Source organism: Thrips palmi, unplaced genomic scaffold (assembly GCF_012932325.1).
Source record: "Thrips palmi isolate BJ-2018 unplaced genomic scaffold, TpBJ-2018v1 HiC_scaffold_11, whole genome shotgun sequence".
Lineage (NCBI taxonomy): Eukaryota > Metazoa > Arthropoda > Insecta > Thysanoptera > Thripidae > Thrips > Thrips palmi.
The window spans coordinates 854,072-876,105 of NW_023144622.1; the positions used below are offsets into that span (position 1 = coordinate 854,072).

Below are 22,034 nucleotides of genomic sequence, written 5' to 3' on the forward strand. Positions count from 1 at the left end.
CGGTGCTACTGCTCAGAGCCATGCGCTTCATTTGATGAATCACGGTGGCTGCGTGATAAGCTTGCTGCAACACAAACCATCTCACATTAGATATTATGACTTGTTGTGTAAAGTAAAACAAAACTCGTGAGTGTTTCTAGAGCAGTTGTGACAGACAAAAAAATGGGATTTGATGATGAACTTTAGAACAATATTCAAAAAGTGAGAGCCATTGAGATAAAGAAATCCTCTGGGCGTTTACTGCTGTACAGCAACTATTTGGAGCTTTGTAGTTTAGCTGAGACACTTGTGAATTTGTGTAAGCAATCCAAGAGGGACTAAGGAAGGCAAGAGATATATGAAAATTAATTAACTTAAGAGATTTAAATTGTTGTCACGCAAAGCCACTTCTAGTCCTACAGCCACTTCCATGCGAACAGATGCAGCAGCAAAAATAACACACTGCTGGAAAACAAGTCAGGGTGAAGACAATGCACTAAAATGGATAACCAGAGTAAAACACAAGTTTATGACAACTGCTCATATAACATTCCAGTTGCATGCTACCATGAAAAGCTATGAGAGAAGGAAATACCAAGTAATCTTGAAAGGAAATTAAAAATTAGATTTAAAGAGAAAAACAAGAGCAAAATGAGAAAGACAGGAGCTAATACTGTTCATGAAGTTTGGTTCAGATCAAAGTCTCAATACGGCAATAATATTTAAAACTTCAAATTTTAGCACAAAATTGAGGAGATTGGAGAGAACTAGGTTTGGCAAATGAAATGCTCCACAAACACCCTTGTCTCCTACAGAAAAAAAAACACTACAGTAATTGCCTCAGGCACAGCAGCAAGGAATATTGAGCTGAGAAACACACAAAGCACATCACTGAAAAAGAAAAAGAAAACAAAGAAAAATAAATAACTGGTCTCCTCTTAACATATGAGCGCAGGTTTACATGTGATATGGTATTTTTTTTGACGAGCTTTTTTATACATATTTTGCTCATATTTACATACGTTTTTTCACTTTGGACCAGAAGGCAGCAAAGAGTAATAGAATCTGAATTATTGAAAAGTGGTGTGCAATTCTGAGCAGTAAATTTGCATGTTTGCAGAGAAACCAGCACTTGAATTTGCAGCCCCCTGATCCCATTTGGTATTCTGGAGAACTACACACTCTGCTAGATTCTCTTCCAGTGCATTCTACTCTACACTGGGATGTGCTTCTTTCAATCCCTGTTCTCTATCTTAAAGCCTCAACCCATTTATTCTGAGCTATCAGAACCACACAGACTATTATGACTATATATACTGTATTTATATGATTTATAGGTCATATCTGAGTGTATGTTCACTATGTTTCTACCTACTCAATGAGCAAAATACAATAATAGAGGTTTGTTCAACAGGTCAAGAGAAATGGGCTGCTCAGCTATGTTGGGGGTCTGACAGTAATCACTCGACAACATCAACGAGCAGGGAGGGTATAGCTACACGACAGAGACATAGACCGTGCACAGCGCTGTACCTTCATCCCCCTCGTCCGTCTCCTCCTGAATGGTGTCACACCTTTGGGCTTCGTCTACATCCATGCTACTAGTATTATTGGTAAGAGCTAATCTCTGCATCTTGTGCACCATGGCTATGGCGTTCATCAATTGCTGGAAGAGAGGTAGAACCATTAGGACCACCACCAATGAACAAACAGTTTCATGGAAAAAAAAAAAGAAAACACCTTGTACAAGGGCCACGCAGATGAGGACAATGGTAACAAAAGTGACTCACGTTCAAACATTTGACAGACAAATAAAGACACAAAGAAGTGAAGTTAAGAAGTGGAAACATCTCAGAGAGAACATGTAGGGACTTAAGGACTGGGGTGGATTATTTCATTTGGTATTGGCAGGTGCCAAATGTCTTATGGTACTTTACCTTCCATCGTGACTTAGCAAAGTTCTTCTTGAGCTGCTCTGATACAGTTCCATGGATATTCTTGTTACTAGCAGCATTGCCAGAAATCCTGAAGGACAAAGCAAGAAAAGCCATTATTTTTTTAAAGACATGAAAAAAATTATGAGAAACAAACAGTAACACAGATGAAAGGACTCACCACGGATGCTGTAATGCCTGTCTGCAAGTATATCTCTTTTCTACTTCAACACACATAAGTTGACGGATGAAATCCTTTGCAGAATCGCTTATTTCATCCCAGTACGGAGAGTCAAACTCAAAATCACCTGGACACATAAAATAGAGTTCCATAGTAACATTAGCAAGGATGTGGGGGAATCAAACTACCGCAATTTCTTGAAAATTTACTAGATCATACCTTTCAATATTTGGGCAAATAAATTGGCATCATTTTCATCATAAAATGGAGGGTAACCACAAAGCAATATGTATGAAATAACACCTATGCTCCACACATCAACCGCTTTACCATAAGGTTTCTGAGCAAGAACTTCAGGAGCTGGAAAAAAACAAAATGAAACAAAAGTAATGAATATGTGAAAGAAAAACATCAGATGAAAATAAATAATGTGAAACAGAATAAAAAGGTAGCATGAGGAAAAATTCATGTTAAGAAGGTTACATTAGACCAAATCAAGGTACAGTTTTTTTAACACTTGATATGAACTTTTTTTTTTTTTTTAAGTAAATTTTATACTAACCAACATATCCTGGAGTTCCACAAGCAGTTGCCATGATTCCTGAATCTTCCATTTTCGATAGGCCAAAGTCACTTATCATTATCTTAGAATCTTCATCGGGACTATAGTACAAAAGATTTTCCGGCTGAAAATAAACAGTTACTCAGTGAAACTACTGAAGTATCAGAGAAAACTAAATAGACGTACAAATGAATCCAGCAGCAAACTGTCAGTACCTTCAGATCCCGGTGAACAACACCTTGTTCATGCATGTAATCTACAGCTTCCAGAACTTGACGTATCAGATCTGAGGCATCTTTTTCAGTGTATGAACCTTTCTGAACAATGCGGTCAAAGAGCTCACCGCCAGTCACTCTGTAAAGAACAAAACCGTGTGTTATCAATGGACCTTTATACTTTCGGAAATTCCCAACTCTACCTCTATCTATCTACGACAGGGCAGGCAGGGGGCAAAGGATTCCCCCCCCCCCTTTTCCCCGTATTTCTATCGACGCTCCAAGCAGTGCGTCGTTCCGGCCGCGGCAAGTCAGGCCGGCGAGGTACTCACAACTCCATGATGAGGTACACCTTGTGCTTGTCCTCGAAGGTCTCGAGCAGCTGGACGATGTTGGGATGGGTTAGCCTGGAACAAGGACACCGAGTCTTTAAACAGAGACAGGCGGACGCGCGGACGGCCGGACAGACAGACAGGCAGACAGACAGGCAGACAGGCTTGACACGTTAGAATGTTAGCAACCGGCATCGGGACCGCCACCTTGAGTCGCCATCACCACGGGCAGCGCGCTGCAGCACAGCAGCGGAGCAGCGCGGCAAAGTTCCTGAAGGAGCAAACATGTTTCACGTTTCACTTTCCGCAAGGCCGGGGGCCGTAGGGGGCCGTAGGGAGCCGGAGCACCAGGTCAGTATCGCAGCCCCGTCATCAGTGGAGTGCAGCGTCATTGGGCGCGTGTCATGCCGTCCAGGAACTCCCCCCCCCCCCCCCCCCTCCCTGACCGCGTCCCGAAAAAGAAACCCCGGCGGGGACGCGAACCTGCCACCAGCCTGCCACGCTGCCCAGCACATTGCCAGGTGCGATTCTTATTTTTATACGCTGGAGGGGTTGGGGCCGCCGGGGGCGGTCGCTAAAGGGGGACAGCTGCCCCCCCTCCCCCCTCCCGGCGCCCAGGCCAAGGCCAAGGCCGCGGTGAGTGATGAGTGTTGGTAACCCCCCTCCCCCTCCCTGGACCGCCCCCCACCGCCCCCTCCATCCGAGCGCCGCAGCTCTCACCGCGGGGGCAGGGCCAGGCAGGCCGGGTATGGTATCGATCTGTAAGCTGCATGAAGTTTCAGCCAGCTGCGGGCGGCGGCTAAGCCCGCGCGGCTGCGAGAGAGTGAGAGAGAGACGGAGAGCAGTACAGCTGCAGCCGCCGAGCCTTAGCCTTACCCCGAGCCCGGCCAGCCAGCCAGACCCCCAGGGGCCTGGGCACGACTAGTGTCACGTTACGTTGAATCGACTAATGCACACCCAGCAGCCACAGGCACCAGCAGCCTGTCCCGTCCCTTTAGTCCCTTCCGGGGAAGACCGGGAAGGACACAACAGACGAGAGTGGTCTGCGCACTGCGCCCCTCCCAGCCGTCCCTTGCGCCCTGCGCCCTACACTCGCGCGGCGCAGCGCGGCGCAGCAGGGCGGACAGCCAGACCCATATGCGGGACTTTGCGCGACACCCCGAGCGAGGCTAGGTGCAGCGGGGACGCCCCGGCCCGCCCCGCCCCGAGGCGGCGGTGTCGGAGTGTCGTCCGGGTCGGGCGTCGCGTCGGGGCGCGGGGCGGCCGGGGCCCCAGAGGGACCAGCTGCCAGCCCCGCCAGCCCCGCCAGCCCGACGAAAGCGGACAGAGGAGAGAAAATGAAGAGGACGACGGGGTAGAGGGAAAGAGAGCGAAAAAGAGAGGCAGCGGCGCAGCGAGAAAGAAAGAGAGAGAAAGACAGACGAGCAAATAATGGAGCGGGTCAAACACGTGGCCGCCGTGTCGTCTGCTCGTCTGGCCGCGCCACTGACTTTTCCGGCGCCTCGCCTCGCGCCTCGCCTCCCCCAAAGTCGCGCCACTGCGCCACGGCCCACGGCACCGCCAGTGCTGTTGCTGCTGCAAGCTCCAACATTCATCAACTTCGCCGAGCGTCGCCTCGGCCAGCCTGTGCACAGTGGGCCAGAAGACCGGCGCCGGCGGCCAACTCTAGACGCCTTTTGAGCTCCAGAGTCGCTAAACAGGACTCGAACCGAGCGTGCGACCCCACCAACGGATTGCTCTCGGAACGAGGAATCCATTGGTGGGGTCACTTGCTCGGTTCGAGTCCCATTTAGTGACTCTGGAGCTCAAAACGCGTCCGGGATTTCGACCGCCTCCACCGGTCTTCTGGCCCACTGTGCTGTCGTGGGGCGCGGCGGCGCTGCCCTCCGATGTCTCCGCAGACCCTCTCCGGCCGGGGCTGGCCGGGCTGGCCCTGGCCCACCCCCCCACACCCTCGGCGAGCACGCGTGTCAGCCGCAGACAAAGTTGGGGGACCGGCCCCGACGTCCCCGTCGTCCCTGAGGTCCCTCCGTCCCCGACGTGACGTCATGTCCCCGAGCGCCGTCATCTCCAATGCATGGCCGTGTCAGGTGGGAAGGGGCAAACGCCTCGGCAAACGCCGCCAAACGCCTCGGCAAACGCGGCCTGGAATCGTGCCGCACTTTACGGACCTCCCCCTCCCCTCCCCCCACGGAGGGTGTCCCCCAACCCGCGGCCCGTCCATTGGTCCATTCATAGTTATTTATACGGCCATCGGCCGATTTGTCGCCGCGCTCCGCCGGCCCGCCTCGCCCGCCCCCCTCGGAATTTACAACTCTTTTTCGGCTATTAATTATTGATCGATCGGATCGCGGTTCGCGGCGCCGAGAGCCTCGCGGTCCAAGAGCCTCTCATTATCTTTACGGCTTTGCCGCTTATGCGGCGCCACGCAGCGCACGCGCCGCGCGTCGCGGAGCAACGATGCGGCGGACACTGCCACAAAAAAGTCGCGCCGTTCATTCGAAATTCGCTTTGATTCGCGGTTTTATTTTAAGAAGCCACTCAGAAGTAAACCAGGCGTCGTCCCATTAACTGTACAGTGAACGATGGAGCCGAGCCTCGGGCCGAGCAGCGCGCGGACAGGCCGGCATAGGGAAGCCTCTTTCTCTCTCTCTCTCTCTCTCTCTCTCTCTCTCTCTCTCTCTCTCTCTCTCTCTCTCTCGCAATCAGGCTGCGTCCCGTATGGGCGCGAGAGAGACGGGGCAGCCTTGGCTTTGCCTTGGCGAGTGTCACTGGCCGACCCCGTCCGCGGCGAGGCGACGCGAGGTCCGCCGCACAGTGGGCCAGAAGACCGGTGGAGGCGGCCAAAACTCTAGACGCGTTTTGAGCTCCAGAGTCGCTAAATGGGACTAGAACCGAACGTGTCACCCCACCCATGGATTGCTCTCCGAACGAGGAATCCATTGGTGGGGTCACACGATCGGTTCGAGTCCTGTTTAGCGACTCAGGAGCTCAAAACGCGTGTAGAGTTTTGGCCGCCTCCACCGGTCTTCTGGCCCACTGTGCGGCGGCCGTCCAGTCCCATCCCGGTCATTCAGCCGCGCCATTCAGAAGAGCGGTTTGTCGCTCCGTCTCCCTAGCGCCCTTACGGGGAGCCCCGCGAGTGCGACAGAGACAGAGAGACGAAACGACTCTTCTGGACCGCTCGGCTGAGGCGAGCAACGAGCCAGAGCCTCGAATCCCGAACGCCGCCGCCACGGCCGCGAGAGAAGACTACTTGTCCGAGACGCGAGGCGCGCCACTGCAAAGGCCCAGCCCGACGTTCGCGGAAAGCGCGCTGTAGTATTTGCCAGGACAGTGCTTTCGCCGCTCTGTCTCTCTCGCACTCACGGCGCGTCGCGTCCGGGAGCGAGAGAGACAGAGCGACCGGGCTCTTCCCGCGGAATCAGACTGCAGGCTTGCCGACAGTGTACATACTCCTACTCCGCCAGGCGGCGACGCGGCGACGCCACGCGGCGCGTCGCAGCGGCGAAAAAACAGCCTCCTCGGCAGTGACTCGACTTGAGCGCTTTTTAAACGCGTGAATGGGGCTCGGTCGCGCGGGGCACCGCCTGGCTACGCCTGGCGTGGCGGCAACGGGACGTGCCGCATGCCGCACTCGGGCAGCACGCTGACTGATGCCATGGCACACTGTCCAGCCTATCATGTTCACGTCGGAGCGTGTAGCGGGCGGCCGCCGAGTCGCTAAACAGGACTCGAACCGAACGTGTGACCCCACCAATGGATTAGGATTGCTCTCCGAACGAGGAATCCATTGGTGGAGTCACACGTTCGGTTCGAGTCCCATTTAGCGACTCTGGAGCTCAAAACGCGTCTCGAGTTTAGGCCGCCTGCGCCGGTCTTCTGGCCCACTGTGCGCCATGGACCGGCCCAGGAACCCCTCAGGGACCGGCCAGGGACTCGCCAGGGACCCGCCAACCCATCACGGCCCCGCCAGGGTCGAAAGCTACCCACCTGGAAGCCCGAAGCCCGGTCCAGGGTCCACGCCGGCCCCGGCCAGCGTCCTACCCTACCCTCGCGAAACAACAAACGACGAACAACGCGGAGGTCTAATCCTGGCGGAGTGCGCGCGGGTGCGGAGTGCGGCGTCGGCGTCCCGGAGGGCGGCGGCCCGTCTCGGGACGGACGGCAAGGACGAGAACAAGGAGAGCGGTCAGCTGTACGGCAATCTATAGCACTGCAGACTGGGTGCAGAGTCGTTTTCGTCGCTCTGTCTCTCTCGCACCTATACGGCACGCCCCATGAGTGCGAGAGAGACAGAGCGACGAAAACGACTCTCGGAATCAGTCTGCCGGCAGGCGGCGCGTGGGAGCGCCTGCCGACGCGGCGCGGGCTGTGCCGCCACGCTCCGCTGCGCCGCGGGACTGCCTACCCGGCGCCTGCCTAGCGCCTGCAGCGTCGGCAATAGGCCAGCCCGCGGCGCAGCGGTGCGTGGCGGTACAGCCCGCGCCGCGTCGGCAGGCGCTAGGCAGGCGCTCGCTCCGGCGTCCCGTGGCCCTCGATGTCCGTCCAAGCGGGACGCCCCGCCTCCGCCGCCTGCAGTCTGTTGCTCTTACCTTGTCGAACCCACACCACACCAACACCGTCACCACCAACACCGTCACCACCAACACCATCACCAACACCATCACCACCACCACCACCACAACATGGAACGTGTCTTTGAAAAACATGGACACAATGCAGAATGTTTGGCAAACGTGTGCGTGTCATGCCGCGGTGCCGCGCTTCTTGTGGGCGGGGCGGCAGGCCTAGAAGGCGCCTTGAAGACGCCTTGAAGGCGCCTTGAAGACGCCTAGAAGGCCCCGACGGAGGAGGCCCGCCCGCGGCCGCACTGGGCGACGCTGGGCCAGCTAATGTAAGCAAGACAGGTGTAGCAAATTACAAGGCGATCGCAAGGCGAGGGGAGGGGGAGGCACATACGGGAAAAAAGACCTCGTGTCGTGCCTCGTGCGGTGTCGACGTGCAGCAGGCTGTGCGGCGCTTTCGTCGCTCTGTCTCTCTCGCACTCGTGGCGGCGCCCGTTGGGAGCGAGAGAGACAGAGCGACGAAAGGCCGCACAGCCTGCGGGTTCCATGCTGCAGTGTCGCAGCGTGCCGAGGGGATGCGCCGTTTTCATATCAGCCGAAACAAACCAAAACTTGCGCCCCTGGCGGGATTCGAACCCGCGCGGCGCGGCTGAGCACCCGCCGCGCTGCGGGGGAACCGCAATGAGACACACACGCAACGCAGACGAGTCCAACAGTGAGCGGGTCAGTGTGTGTGTGTGTGTGTGGAAGTATAGGCGTGTGTGTGATTCTCTATCTGCCGGCTACGGAGGCCACACTTAATGTTAGTCAGGGCAGCGTGACATGCTAGGAGAAGTTAGGGGTCTACATCGAGGCGCTGAGGAACATTTTAGCGGCGGGTAGGCCCGCGCGGGGGAGGGGGGGGGGGAGCAGGCGGTGGGGGTGCGGGTGCGGCGAGGTGAGACGAAATACCTTCCCGACCCAGCCCCCTAAGAGTCGACAGGCAAAGCCCGTGGAAATAGGAGCATGTCCCACTCACGGCTCACAGATATGCAAACGACTCGCAGACTAAGCGACACACACACACACATTCACACGCAACGGGGCCAGGCCGTAGGGTGGAGCAGTGCGGGGGAGGGTGTCGGGGCCGAGGGGTGTTAGCTGGCCAGGTGGGTCTCAAGGTCAAAGCGACAACGGGTTAGAGGGATTCCTTGCACTAGTACAGGGGGCCTATTCACAGGTACCCTACCCGCATCCAAGACGGGTGCTAGACGGGTGCTACCCGCCACACAGTGGGCCAGAAGACCGGTGGAGGCGGCCAAAACTCTAGACGCATTTTGAGCTCCAGAGTCGCTAAATGGGACTAGAACCGGACGTGTGACCCCACCAATGGATTGCTCTCCGAACGAGGAATCCATTGGTGGGGTGGCACGTTCGGTTCGAGTCCCATTTAGCGACTCTGGAGCTCAAAACGCGTCTAGGGTTTTGTCCGCCTGCGCCGGTCTCCTGGCAGGTCCACTGTGCGCAGTGCCCCAGCATGCTCCGCGTGCTCCGCAGACACACTCACCGAGGACCGTTCTCGGCGCCCTCCGGGTCGTTCCGCCGCTTGGCAGACTCGCTGAACCTAAAGAATCACGCCAGAAAAAAAAGTTAGAAAAGGTTTGCCGTGCCTCTTGCTGTTTTGCACCTCTACTGCAAGCAGCGCAGGAGCAGAAAAGACAGAGAGACATCATAACAGATACAGACTGGCAGAGAGAGAGACAGAGGGAGCAAACGATAGTAGTACGTGATTCGGATGATTGGGAGGATGGAGATGAGAGAGATGACAACTACGCCAAAAAAGAAAACAACTTGCGCGCCTTTCGGAGGCGTTTTTGGCAGCCACATTTGCAAAGCGCCAAACGGAAACGACAGTTTTCCTGTAGCACTTCACGTTCAATGAACTACAATCAACAAAAAGTCAGCAAAAAAAGAAGAGAAGAATTTAAAAAAATATATGTTTGCGCCTCAGAGCAGAAAAAGGAGCACAATAAAAAAGAATAAAAAAGTCAAACCACAGGGTCTTTTAATCACACCAGTAGCAGGTCTTTTACCGTTCGTCGAAAGGGTCGGGTATTGGAAATTTCCTGAGCCGTCCTAAACCCTAAACCCTTAACCGGCTTCAGGGTCGGGGTGCGGCCGGTGCGGGCTCGCGGGGCAGAGGGCTATGCTTTATTCAAGTCGAGTAAACGCAGCCCTCCCGCCCGGCCCTTCCTTGGTCCTGCCAAGACGGCGGCCACCACAAGCCAAATAGCCACAGCGCCTCAGCTGTGCCGAACGTGGTCTCCGATGGGCACGGCCTCGGACTTGGCCTCCTCGGACACGGCCTCGGACACGGTCTCGGACACGGCCTCGGACACGGTCTCGGACACGGTCTCGGACACGGTTTCGGACACGGTCTCGGACACGGCCTCGGACGGGCCTCCGCCCCAGCTTAGACAGTGCCTGGGGCACGGTCTCTAAAGCAGCCTCGGACACGGTAGCTGCACCAAAGGCTCTGCCCATGTCGTGTACACGGCCTCGGCCCAAGATAGGGGTTCTGATGACGCCTCGGGCAGGGCGGCGGCGGCACTGCGTCAGGCACAGCGGCACAGCCTCATGAAGCTCCCGATAAGCATGCACGGCCTCTGACGTTCTAACCCTGTCCCTCCAGCCTGATAACGCCATGGTCGCCGACGCTCCAACCGCAGCGCTGGACGGCACTGGGCCTCGGCGCCTCGGCCTCAGAGGACTCGATGGACTACTCGACTCGGCTCGGGACGGGCCTCGGACAATGCATGCTAATTTCCACGGACCAGCTGGCCGCCCTGACCGGCCCTGCCAGTCCCTTTGAGCTGGCGCAGGGCGGGGCTGGCAGGGCTGGCAGGGCTGGCAGGGCTGGCAGGGCTGGCGGCCACGGCGCGGCCCTTCCAAAGACAAGCCACATCGCAGCCACTCAACACATTAAACGCGTTTCCATTATTCATGTTGGGCCGGTCGGCCGGCCGTACGGTCACGAAAACGCCAAAGCGCGCCTCACCTACACTGCCATCGGTTTGCAATCGGCTTGCAATCGGCTGCCGGCAATCAGCAATCAGCCCCGCCGGCTTGCCTGTCGGCCTGTCGGCCGCGGTTGCGTCATGCCGTCATTTGTATAGTTTGGCCGAGGCCGGGCGGCGGGCAGCCACGGGGCACCACGGGGCACCACGGGGCACCAGGGGGCACCAGGGGGCGGCACACCAGAAATAATGCCGCGCGGTTCCGACCCGGGCGAACTCGGGGCGAACGCCCTCAGAGGGGCGCCGGCGCGCAGGCCGCGCAGGCACGCAAGTCCGCGCTGACCGCCCGGGCTGCGTCCTTGGCGGCGTCCTCGTCGGCGTCCTTGCCACCGTCCCGGTCGGCGTCCATGCCGTTGTCCTTCCCTGAGCCCTTGCCATTGTTGTCCTTCCCGGCGTCCTTGGCGGCGTCCTTGACGGCGTCCTTGACGGCGTCCTTGACGGCGTCCTTGGCGGCGTCCTTGACGGCGTCCTTGGCGGCGTCCTTGGCGGCGTCCTTGGCGGCGTCCTTGGCGGCGTCCTTGGCGGGCACGCGCCGTCCCGTCCGCAACCACCGCGGCGCCGCGGCACCCCGGCGACGCTTCCGCGTAATTACGGCCACACTACACAGCGAGCGACACCGCGGAGGGGCGCCCCCCGCCCCGCCCTGCCCCGCCCCGCCCCGCCCCGATCACGGCGTGCGGTCTGGCGGTCTAACCCTCGGTCTCGCGGCCAACCAGTCAAAGGCAAAGGCCGTTATCGCTCCCTTCCAGCGTCGCGTACTCCGCGGTACTCCACCAGAAAGGGCGCCGCGGTTCGCTTCTCGACTTCCAGCCTTCCGGCCTTGCTTCCGGCCGAGCAATGCGACAGCGAGACGGTTCGAAGTACCGCCGCCCTGCCTGCACTGCAGACTGATTCCGAGAGTCGTTTTCGTCGCTCTGTCTCTCTCGCACCCACAGGGAACGCCAGGTAACGCCCCGCGGCGACGAGGCGACGAAAACGACTCTCGGAATCAGTCTGCAGCCCCGCGTGCTCGCGCCGCTCGCGCGTGCTCCACCACGGCCACGGGATTACATCAGCGAGTTCATGCCTCCCTCCCCGTGAGCCTTCCGCGTGACCAGACGCGGCGAAGCGGCCAAGTGCTTCCCGGGCGGGGCGGGGTGGGGCGGGGCGAGGCGGGGCGGAGGCTCGCCGTGGGGCTTAGGCCCCTCCGGCCCTGCTCCTCGCGAAACCATAGAGGAAAAATATCGGGCCCTCCACCTCACCTCCAATTACCGCCTCATGCAGCTTCCCCCCGAAAGCGTTTTCACCCTCGGATGCCCCCGCCCCCGCCCCGCCACAGCAGACTGATTCCGAGAGTCGTCGCTCTGTCCCTCTCGCACTCACGGGGCGCCCCGTGTCGGTGCGAGAGAGACAGAGCGACGAAAACGACTCTCGGAATCAGTGTGCAGACGAGGCTAGGCGCCGCCGGCGGGCGTCTCGAGGCCCTTTAGGCGCGGCGCAGCGAGGCGAGTCACAGTGGGCCAGAAGACCGGTGGAGGCGGTCAAAACTCAAGACGCGTTTTGAGCTCCTGAGTCGCTAAATGGGACTCGAACCGAACGTGTGACCCCACCAATGGATTCCTCATTCGGAGAGCAAACCATTGGTGGGGTCACACGTTGGATTCGAGTCCCATTTAGCGACTCTAGAGTTCAAAACGCGTCTAGAGGTTTGGCCGCCTCCACCGGTCTTCTGGCCCACTGTGCGAGTGGCTGCTTGCCTTTGGCGCCTTCGGCTGGCCTGCGTCTGACGGCCGAACGGGCGAACCCAGACGCCGGAATGGAATGGAATGGAATGGAATGGAATGGCGGAACGGAACGGCGGAATCGAAACGGCAAACTCATGAATAACGCGACGGGACTGCGGAACCACGCTAGGCCCAAACCAGCCCGGCGCCGCCGATGTGGGGCACCACAATTTTCCGCCCCGTTTTTTCGGCGAGTCTGCGTCGATATCTCGCGAAGCGCGAGCGCTTCGAGTGTCGAGGACCAACAAGGACCGGGAATGGGATTTAGAGACAAAGTCGAGCCATGCACGACGCAAGACTGATTCCGAGAGTCGTTTTCGTCGCTCTGTCTCTCTCGCGCCGATACGCGAAGCCCCATGGGTGCGAGAGAGACTGAGCGACGTAAACGACTCTCGGAATCGGTCTGATGTTCAGAAGATGGGACCACGACGACACTTGGGAAAGAAGTTTCCACCTCGCGGAGGGCCTCTGCACAGCTCTGCCAGCACCCTCGCCTCTCGCCAGGTCGCGTGCACCGGCCGGGAAAAGAGGGAGCCACGCCACTACACTGCGTAAGGGATGAAGCGAGGAAGCAACAGGCTTACGCGCAGGGCCCCCGCAGGGCCTCAGGGCCGCAGGGCTCGAGGGCCTTGGGGCGGCCCCACCGAGGGCCCCGCAGGCTGATTCCGAGCGGAGCCTTCTGTCCTTCTGTCTCTCCCGCACGCACGGGGCGCCCCGCAGCGGTGCGAGAGAGACGCGGCGCCGCGGTTCGCAGACGGCCCCGGGCCGTGCCATGGCCGTGCACGCGGCAACGCCGAGGCCGTTCTCATGTCGAGACCCTCGTAATACCACCCCCTCCGTGATGGAGATGATGATGGTGGTCATGGCGGTGGCGGCGACCCGGCGGTGCCCGGCGGCCGAACCACGAGGCCGGGCGGCAGCCGCACAGTGGGCCAGAAGACCGGTGGAGGCGGCCAAACTTCTAGACGCGTTTCGAGCTCCACAGTCGCCAAATGTGACTCGGCCCGAACGTGTGACCCCACCAATGGATTGCTCTTCGAACGAGGCATCCACTGGTGGGGTCACACGCTCGGTTGGAGTCCTGTTAAGCGACTCTGGAACTCAAAACGCGTCTCGAGTTTTGGCCGCCGGCGCCGGTCTTCTGGCCCACTGTGCGGCGCCCTAAACTCGTCGCCAGGAAAGGAAGGCAAGGAAAGCCCGCCGAGAATAGGCGCCCTTTTTAAAAAGCCCTGATTATACCGACAACGTCAAAACGCCCAGCCAGGCGCATGACACGCACGCCACGGCAAGGGCCATGACGGTAAGCCGCTTTCTTTACCGCCTAAGCGGATACCTCTCAGACTGTTTACGGGGCCCCACCGACCCAGCACAGCCCAACCCAGCCGGCTCGCGGCAGGCAGCGTGGGGTTTGTGCGAACCAGAGGCAACAAACCACGCAACACAATTGCCGTGCGAGAGAATGAGAGAAACAGAAAGAGAGAGAGAGAGAGAGAGAGAGAGAGAGAGAGAGAGAGAGAGAGAGAGAGAGAGAGAGAGAGAGAGAGAGAGAGAGGAGAGAGAGAGAGAGGAGAGGAGAGAGAGAGAGAGAGAAGAGAGAGAGACAGACAGAGAGAGAGAGAGAGAGAGAGAGAGAGAGAGAGAGAGAGAGAGAGAGAGAGAGAGAGAAAGGCACGACAAACCTAGTCGGCACAGCACGGCGTAGCGTAGCGCGACTGGGATGACATTTCAGATCAAAGCGCTGGATTCTGGATGCTCGCTAGCGAAGGGGCGGGGATGGCGGGGCGCGGCCTGAGTGGCGACATGGGGGATGCCTGTGTCACCGTCAGCGTCGTGGGAATGCCACCGAGGGGATGTCGATGTGACGTCGGCGACGTGGGGGGCCGAGGCCGCGGCCCGCCAGGCTGCCGTCCTTTGTCACGGCGTGCTCGGCGTGCCCCGTGCGACGCCGTGGCGATCCTGGCGTTATCGCGGGGCTGGCCGCGCCATGGGAATGTCTAGGCGTGCCTTTGTCATGGCGACCCTGCCCATGGTGCGCGTGGTCATGGGGCTGGCGCGCGCCATGGGAATGTCTAGGCGTGCCTTTGTCATGGGACGCCAGTGCCGTGGCATGGGGCTGGCCGCGCCATGGAATGTCTAGGCGTGCCTTTGTCGTGGGACTGCCGTGCGTGGCATGGCTGGCCGCGCCAGGGAATGTCTAGCGTGCTTGTCATGGACTGCGTGCCGTGGCATGGGGCTGGCCGCGCCATGGGAATGTCTAGGCGTGCCTTTGTCGTGGGACTGCCAGTGCCGTGGCATAGGGCTGGCCGCGCCATGGGAATGTCTAGGCGTGCCTTTGTCATGGGACTGCCAGTGCCGTGGCATGGGGCTGGCCGCGCCATGGGAATGTCTAGGCGTGCCTTTGTCATGGGACTGCCAGTGCCGTGGCATAGGGCTGGCCGCGCCATGGGAATGTCTAGGCGTGCCTTTGTCATGGGACTGCCAGTGCCGTGGCATGGGGCTGGCCGCGCCATGGGCAGGCCATGGGCCGGGCGTAAGGCGCGGAGAATCGATACAGCAGCACAGTACAAGCTGAGCGCGCGGCGTGCCCCAGCACGGCCCCCAGGCTGCGTGTGGCGCTAGCTCGCGCCAGCTCGCGCTAGCTGGCCAATTCTTCCGTCTTCGTCGCCCCCACGCCCCGGGACCCGGGCCGGGAGGGGCATCGCCGCGGGGAGGGGTGGGGGAAGGCGCTTGCTGCCATGTCGAGTCCCCGGGGCCGCCAGGGTCACCACCCGAGGGTCACCAGGCGAGGTCCACCAAGGACCACCATGCCGACGCCGACGGCCACCAAACCGAGGGCCACCACGCTGACGACCCGCACCGAGCCACCCCCTGGCCATGCCCGGGCAGCCCGGGGTGCGGCGTGGCGCGGCGCGGCGGGGAGAGGGGTGGGGTAGCGAGCCGGACAAATCGGCGGTGGGCCGAAGAGGTGGGGGGGGGGGCGTGGGCGGGGTGCTCGGTGGTCACGGCGACAACAACCAACAACAGCTTCAAAGCAGCGCCCGGCCGGGGCCCCCGTCGCCCCCGTCCCTCAAAGGCGCCAACTGGGCCCAGCAGCTGGGCCCCGTCTCCATCGCTCTGTCTCTCTCGCACTCGTCGGGGTGTCCGGAAGGGTGCGAGGGAGGCAGAGCGACGACGACGACTCTCGGAATCAGTCTGCTGGCCCAGCGGGGACCGGAATGGATCCTGGAGAGGGAGAGGGCGGCTGGGCGACGCTCCCAGAGGCAGCCAGGGCCTCGGCCAGCGCGGCCCGGAAGGGTGCCGCCAAAGAACCTGCAAAGGATCCTGCAAAGGACCCCGGAAATGATCCTGGGAGCGACCCCGGCTCGCCCCGGAAAGGAGCCCGGACCGGCAGTCGACTGATTCCGCGAGTCGTTTTCGTCGCTCTGTCTCTATCGCACCTACACAGGACGCCCAATGAGAGCGAGAGAGACAGAGCGACGAAAACGACTTGCGGAATCAGTCTGCAGTCCACAGGGCGCCGCCGCGCCGCACTGGGGGGTCCGGGGCGGGGCGACGGGGCGACGCGGCCAGCCACACCGACCGCCGACCCTGCGGCCCGACCAATCAGATCGCAACAGGTGAGGCGGGGTGCGGGGTGCGGCTGGCACGCAACGGCCACGCTCCGGCACGCTCCACTATGCGCCACGCCCCGCCACGCTCCACTACGCGCCACGCCCCGCCATGCTCCACTACGCGCCACGCTCCGCCATGCTCCACTACGCGCCACGCTCCGCCATGCTCCACTACGCGCCACGCTCCGCCATGCTCCACCACGCGCCACGCTCCACCACGCGCCGGCCGAAGGCGAAAGGTCAGGCGGGACGAGGCTGCACGCTGCAGCGGGTCGCGGGGGGCTGTGGGCCGAGTCCGCGGGCACGTCGCCCCGCCTCTCTCGCGCCCCAGCGGGCCCCATGGGGCGCGTCGTGAGTGCGAGAGAGACGGAGACGCGTTCGGGAGCGTCCTGCTGCTGCCGTCTGGCGCGCAAACACTCGGCGCGAGGGCCGTTGTGGACGAGGGGCACTGCGTGGCGCTGCGTGGCGCTGCACAGTGGGCCAGAAGACCGGTGGAGGCGGCCAAAACTCGAGACGCGTTTTGAGCTCCAGAGTCGCTAAATGGGACTCGAAACGGACGTGTGACCCAACCAATGGATTGCTCTCCGAACGAGGTATCCATTGGTAGGGTCACACGTTCGGTTCGAGACCCATTTAGCGACTCTGGAGCTCAAAACACGTTCAGAGTTTTGGCCGCCTCCACCGGTCTTCTGGCCCACTGTGCGCTGCGTGGCGCGGCGGGTCTGCCTGGGTAAGGCGCGCGCAGCCCCACTCGATCTCTCGTCTTCCGATCCTCTCGATCGGGGTCGGGGTGGGTCGGGGTGGGTCGGGGTGGGTCGGGGTGGGTCGGGGTGGGTCGGGGCTCCGACCGACCGCCGCCCGGCAATGCCGACTACGGCATTTCAATCCATTCCCCTCTCGCGTGGCAGGGCCGGGCAGATGCCAGGACGGGCCCGATGTAGCGGCAGCGCAGAGTGATTCCGAGTCCCTCTCTCCCTCCCTCCCCCTCTCTCGCACTCACTCTCTCACTCCCACTCGTAGGGCGAACGGGTGCGAGCGAGACGGAGACGACAGCACTGGTTCGGAATCAGTCCGCTGCAGTCGACCTTCGCGGCAAACTGCGCCAGCGAGGCAGCCAGGCCCTCGAGAGGCTCGTCCAGTTTTACACCAAAGCAAGCGCAACAAATCCGCACGCCAACTAAACAGCGGCGGGGCGGGGCGGGGTGCGGCGGGGTGCTGCGGGGTGGGGTGGGGCGGGGTGGGGCGGGGTGTGGCGGCGCGAAGTGGAGGCCACGTCCGCAAACACGGCCCCGGCACGTACGGCCGCCAACCCCAGCGAGCGCCAGCGAGAGCACGTAGGTGAGGGCGAAACTGTGCAGCCCGTTTGCTTATTGGGAGAGCAGGGCTGGCAGCTGGCCTCGGAGCAGCAGGGGCTGGCTGGCTGGCCTCGACGCAGCACTGGCCTCGGCGCGCAGCCCCGTGGCCTCGCCAAGGCCGTCTAACTTCTCCGGCAACTAGAGACAAGCCATTCCCCCGACTTAGTGTGCGGGGGGCACTGAAAGCACACAGCCAGCACTGGAAAAAGGGGCGCAGTGGCGGCCCCGGAAACGGGAGAGGATCGCGGCCCGGGGGAGGGGGAGGAGGAGGGGAGGGGAGGGGGATAGGCGAAGGGAACGCCCGCTGCCTCCTTATCCGATCCGTCGGAAGATGTTTCTTTAACGAAGGCCGCCCGCTACGGGGCTCCGGTCCACCTCCACGTTCCCGAACGTTTCCGCACGCGTCCTTTTTCACGGTGGCGCGGCCCGGCTCACAGTGGGCCAGACGACCGGCGCCGGCGGCCAAAATCCTAGACGCGTTTTGAGCTGCAGAGTCGCTAAATGGGACTCGAACGTAGCGTGTGACCCCACCAATGGATTCCTCGTTCGGAGAGCAATCCATTGGTGGGGTCACACGTTCGGTTCGAGCCCCATTTAGCGACTCTGGAGCTCACAACGCGCCTGGAATTTTGGCCGCCTCCAGCGGCCTTCTGGCCCACGGTGCGGTTGGCCCGGCTGGCCGTCTGCAGGGGATTACGCCGGCCTACGCCGGCAGGCGGCCTGGACGATCGCGGAGCACGTCCACTGGACTTGACTCCAGGAGGCGTTACCGTCAAGGGCGCCGAGCTACTTCTTACCTCCTGAGGACCTTGATTTCATTCTCCAGGGAGTCTTCCTTGCCCTTCAGGGCCTTCTTGTCGATGATCTTGACGGCGAACAGCTCGCCCGGCCGCTCCCTGCTCTCGGCCAGCCGCACTTCGGAGAACGCGCCGCTGGAACAGCAAAGCAGAGCGAGCAGAGCGCATTAGACGGGCAAGAGCAACAAAAAGGCGGACAAAAACAGCGGGATTCGAACCCGGGACACCGAGTTACATCAAGACGTTGCACGCGCGCGGCCCCGGCACGTAGCCCATCGGGGAGGGCAGGGGGCCCAGGGCGGCCGGCCCAGGGTTCCGCAAATCCACTCAACCGAACCCCCATCGGCCCCCCGCGGGGCCCCCAGTCGCCCCCAGCGGACGGCCGAGCCGAGCCGGAACAACAGCGGGAGATGATGCCCGACAGTGTACGTGGAAGGGCAGGCAGAGTTTCAGCGAGCACCCCGTCAGCCCGCGCAGCCCGGCCGGTCGGCTCACCCCGTCGGGCCGTCGGGCCGTCGGCAGCATGCACGATATACGATCCAGCGCGCGCCGCAAGGGCCGCAAGCCCACAAGCCGCAGAGCAAAACATCTCACGTGGCAGCAAAACCACCGACAGACCCGCCGCCTCGCCCCGCTTCGCCTCGCCGCGAGCAGCCAGGCCAACAACAGGCCAACAGGACAGCCGAACACTCTCCGCGAATCGGCCTGTTTTCCCGCCCCATCCGCGGACCTCGTGCCGAACGGCGCTTCACAGTGGGCCAGAAGACCGGTGGAGGCGGACAAAACTCGAGACGCGGTTTGAGCTCCAGAGTCACTAAAAAGGCCTCGAACCGAACGTGTGACCCCATCAATGGATGCCTCGTTCGGAGAGCAATCCATTGGTGCGGTCACACGTTCGGTTCGAGTCCCACTTAGCCACTCTAGAGCCCAAAACGCGTCTAGAGTTTTGTCCGCCTCTGCCGGTCTTCTGGCCCACTGTGCGCTTTCGTCGCACGCTGTCTCTCTGGCACCCGTACGGCGGAAGGCCGCATGAGTGTGACAGAGACGAGGCGACTCAGCCGTCTCTCTCGCACTCATGGGGCGGTTCGTGCAGGCCAGAGAGAGACAGCGACGAAAGCGCCGTTGAGCCTGCTGCGCGGCGCGGCCGAAACTCGGCGACACTTTTTGTTGCTGCGGCGCGGCTTGGCGGCCGGCAAGGAGCGGACCGATCCGAGAGTCGTATCCGTCGCTCTGTCTCTCTCGCACCCATAAGGCGTCCCGTACAGGTGCGAGAGAGACAGAGCGACGGAAACGACTCTCGGAATCGGTCCGCAGGCCGGCAACCTTCCGAGGCAAACGCGGCCCGTAAATTACAGCAGCCAGGCTGCCAGGCGTCGCCGCGTCACCGCAGGCCAACAGTAAACGGACTACCAACTGTTGAACGACGCCAAACTGTTCCCCGACTCAATTTACAGAGCAAAGACGCGCGCGCCCCGCCGGCCCCGCCCCTCGCTGCCGCCCCCCGGCCCTCCCCGCCCCCGCCACCCCCAACGCGGGCCCCCGAGTGGGAAACGCTGTCGTTGGGCGAGTTCGGGGAGTTTCGGCCCCGCATGGCTACGCCGGCAGACTGATTCCGAGAGTCCTTTTCGTAGCGCTGTCTCTCTCGCTCCTACACGGGACGCCGCATGAGTGCGAGGGAGACAGAGCGACGAGAACGCTACTCGGAACAGCCTGCAGGCTACGCCGCGCCACGCCGGGCTGGCTCCCAATATCGACAGCGGGCTCAAAGGAGCGCGCCGCAGCCAAAACATTAATGCGGCATGAATGCACAACAAGACAAACACGAGGGAAACAAAAGTCTCGCGACCGAATACGGGCCGTGTGCGAAGCCTGCGAAGCGAGCAGCGGAGGCGCACTGCACAGTGGGCCAGAAGACCGGCGCAGGCGGTAAAAACTCGAGACGCGTTTTGAGCTCCAGAGTCGCTAAATGGGACTCGAACCGAACGTGTGACCCCAACAATGGATTGCGCTCCGAACGAGGCATCCATTGGTGGGGTCACACGTTTGGTTCGAGTCCTGTTTAGTGACTCTGGAGCGCAAAACGCGTCTTGAGTTTTAGTCCCCTGCTGGCCCACTGTGCAGTGGCTGTGGCGAGGCTGGGGAAATAAGGGCGCGAAGCGGCGCCACTGGAAGTCCTGGAAGTGGAAGGGTTCCACTGGAGGCCCAGCCAGACCTAGCCAGGCGGGCCCGGAAACAACCCTCGTCGCGGCGCGCAACGCGTCGGCATGGCGTCGCCGTCCTTGGAGTCGTTTTGCCGGTGCGGAATAACGACGTTAATGGCGGCAAAGCGCGGGAAAGGGACAATCTCGTCGCAGTTTCATTTGGAAACGGGCGGCCGTCGTCGTCTAGGAGAGGAGAACCAGCGGGCTCATTCCGAACACGCCGCTTTGTCTCTCTCACGCGCCACGCGACGCGCCGCGAGTGCGAGAGAGACAGCACGAAGCGTTCGGCAACGGCCTGCTGGAGGAGGAGGGGGAGAGGGACGTCCAGGAGGACGCCCAGAGACTCATTATTCAATTCCAGCGAACGGCAGACTCATTCCGGGAGTGTTTTCGACACTCCGTCTCTCTCGCACTCGTTGGGCGTCCTGTAAGCGCGACAGAGGGACAGAGCGACGAAAACGACTTTCGGAATCAGTTTGCAGGGCTCGGCTGTTCCCCGGGCAAGAGTAGGCAACCATCCAGGCGGCACTGACCAAGACGTTGTTGCTAAAAGCCTTCGCCCACAGCTAGACAGGACGCAGTGGCCGCCTGAAGTCAGCAAAAGTAGCTACGTACTTCCAGAGGTTCAGTCACTTTCTGACTAACTTTGCCAGACTGGTGCGCCCAAACTAGCTTTGGTCAAAGCGTTCCCCGGGCGAGGCATGAAACAGTTGTGCGCCCTTGGGAGTACCAGACAGGGTCGCGGATACCCCGTGGTGGACTCAAGTTCGAATCTCGCTCGGGCCCAACTTTTCCTCACTTTCTTCTCAACCTTGGTTGGTAGCACTGCACGCGCAGGCTGCGCTACAAGTCGGCCCTGCCCTATCTGGGGGAGGCGCTATAGCTGTCTCTCGCACGGCGAGGCAGAAAAATAACACCACCCCAGCCGAGCCAGCGCCCCCCTCTGGGCCTTTGGGGCGTGCGGGGAGCAGCGGGCAGCAAGGTATTCCGAGTCGAGCAGGAAAAGCCGGCAGCCTGTCTCTCTCGCACCCCTGCGGGCACCCCGACGCCCTCGGCGCCCCACTCCATGAGTGCGAGAGAGAGGGACGCCTCCCGCCCGGAGTCAGCCAGCAGGCAGCGCGGTGGCAGTGTGGTGGCAGCGCGGCACCCCGGGGAGCGCCTGCGAAGCAGAGCGTAGGCCGGCCCGCCGAGCACCGACGCTACGCAGGGTGGCCTACCCGCTCCGCCGCAGGCGCTCCAAGGCCAGCGCCAGCAGGCTGACTCCGAGAGTCGCTTTCGTCGCTCTGTCTCTCTCGCACTCATACCGACAGAGCGAGGAAGAACTCGGAATCAATCTGCGGAGCCGCGGCGGAGCAGCGCCTGCGTTCAAAAGGCCAGTTTCAAGGGGGCGCGATTGCGCACAGTGCTCTGTCTCACTCGCACCCTGACGGCACGCCCCGCGGGTGCGAGGGAGAGAGGGCGATGAAAGCACGGTGCTCAC

At 61.0% G+C, this 22,034-nt stretch overlaps 1 protein-coding gene across 1 annotated transcript in view; it reads right to left on the reverse strand.

Annotated features, from left to right (window-relative positions):
* The window catches only part of LOC117639226 (calcium/calmodulin-dependent protein kinase type 1-like), a 32,289-nt gene that overhangs the window by 4,915 nt on the left and 5,340 nt on the right, over positions 1-22,034 (reverse strand). The window contains 9 exon segments of the mRNA XM_034374684.1: positions 2-64; positions 1,917-2,004; positions 2,095-2,221; positions 2,314-2,454; positions 2,657-2,780; positions 2,872-3,010; positions 3,204-3,278; positions 9,318-9,374; positions 18,354-18,488. Coding sequence (XP_034230575.1) covers positions 2-64; positions 1,917-2,004; positions 2,095-2,221; positions 2,314-2,454; positions 2,657-2,780; positions 2,872-3,010; positions 3,204-3,278; positions 9,318-9,374; positions 18,354-18,488 — 949 coding nt within the window.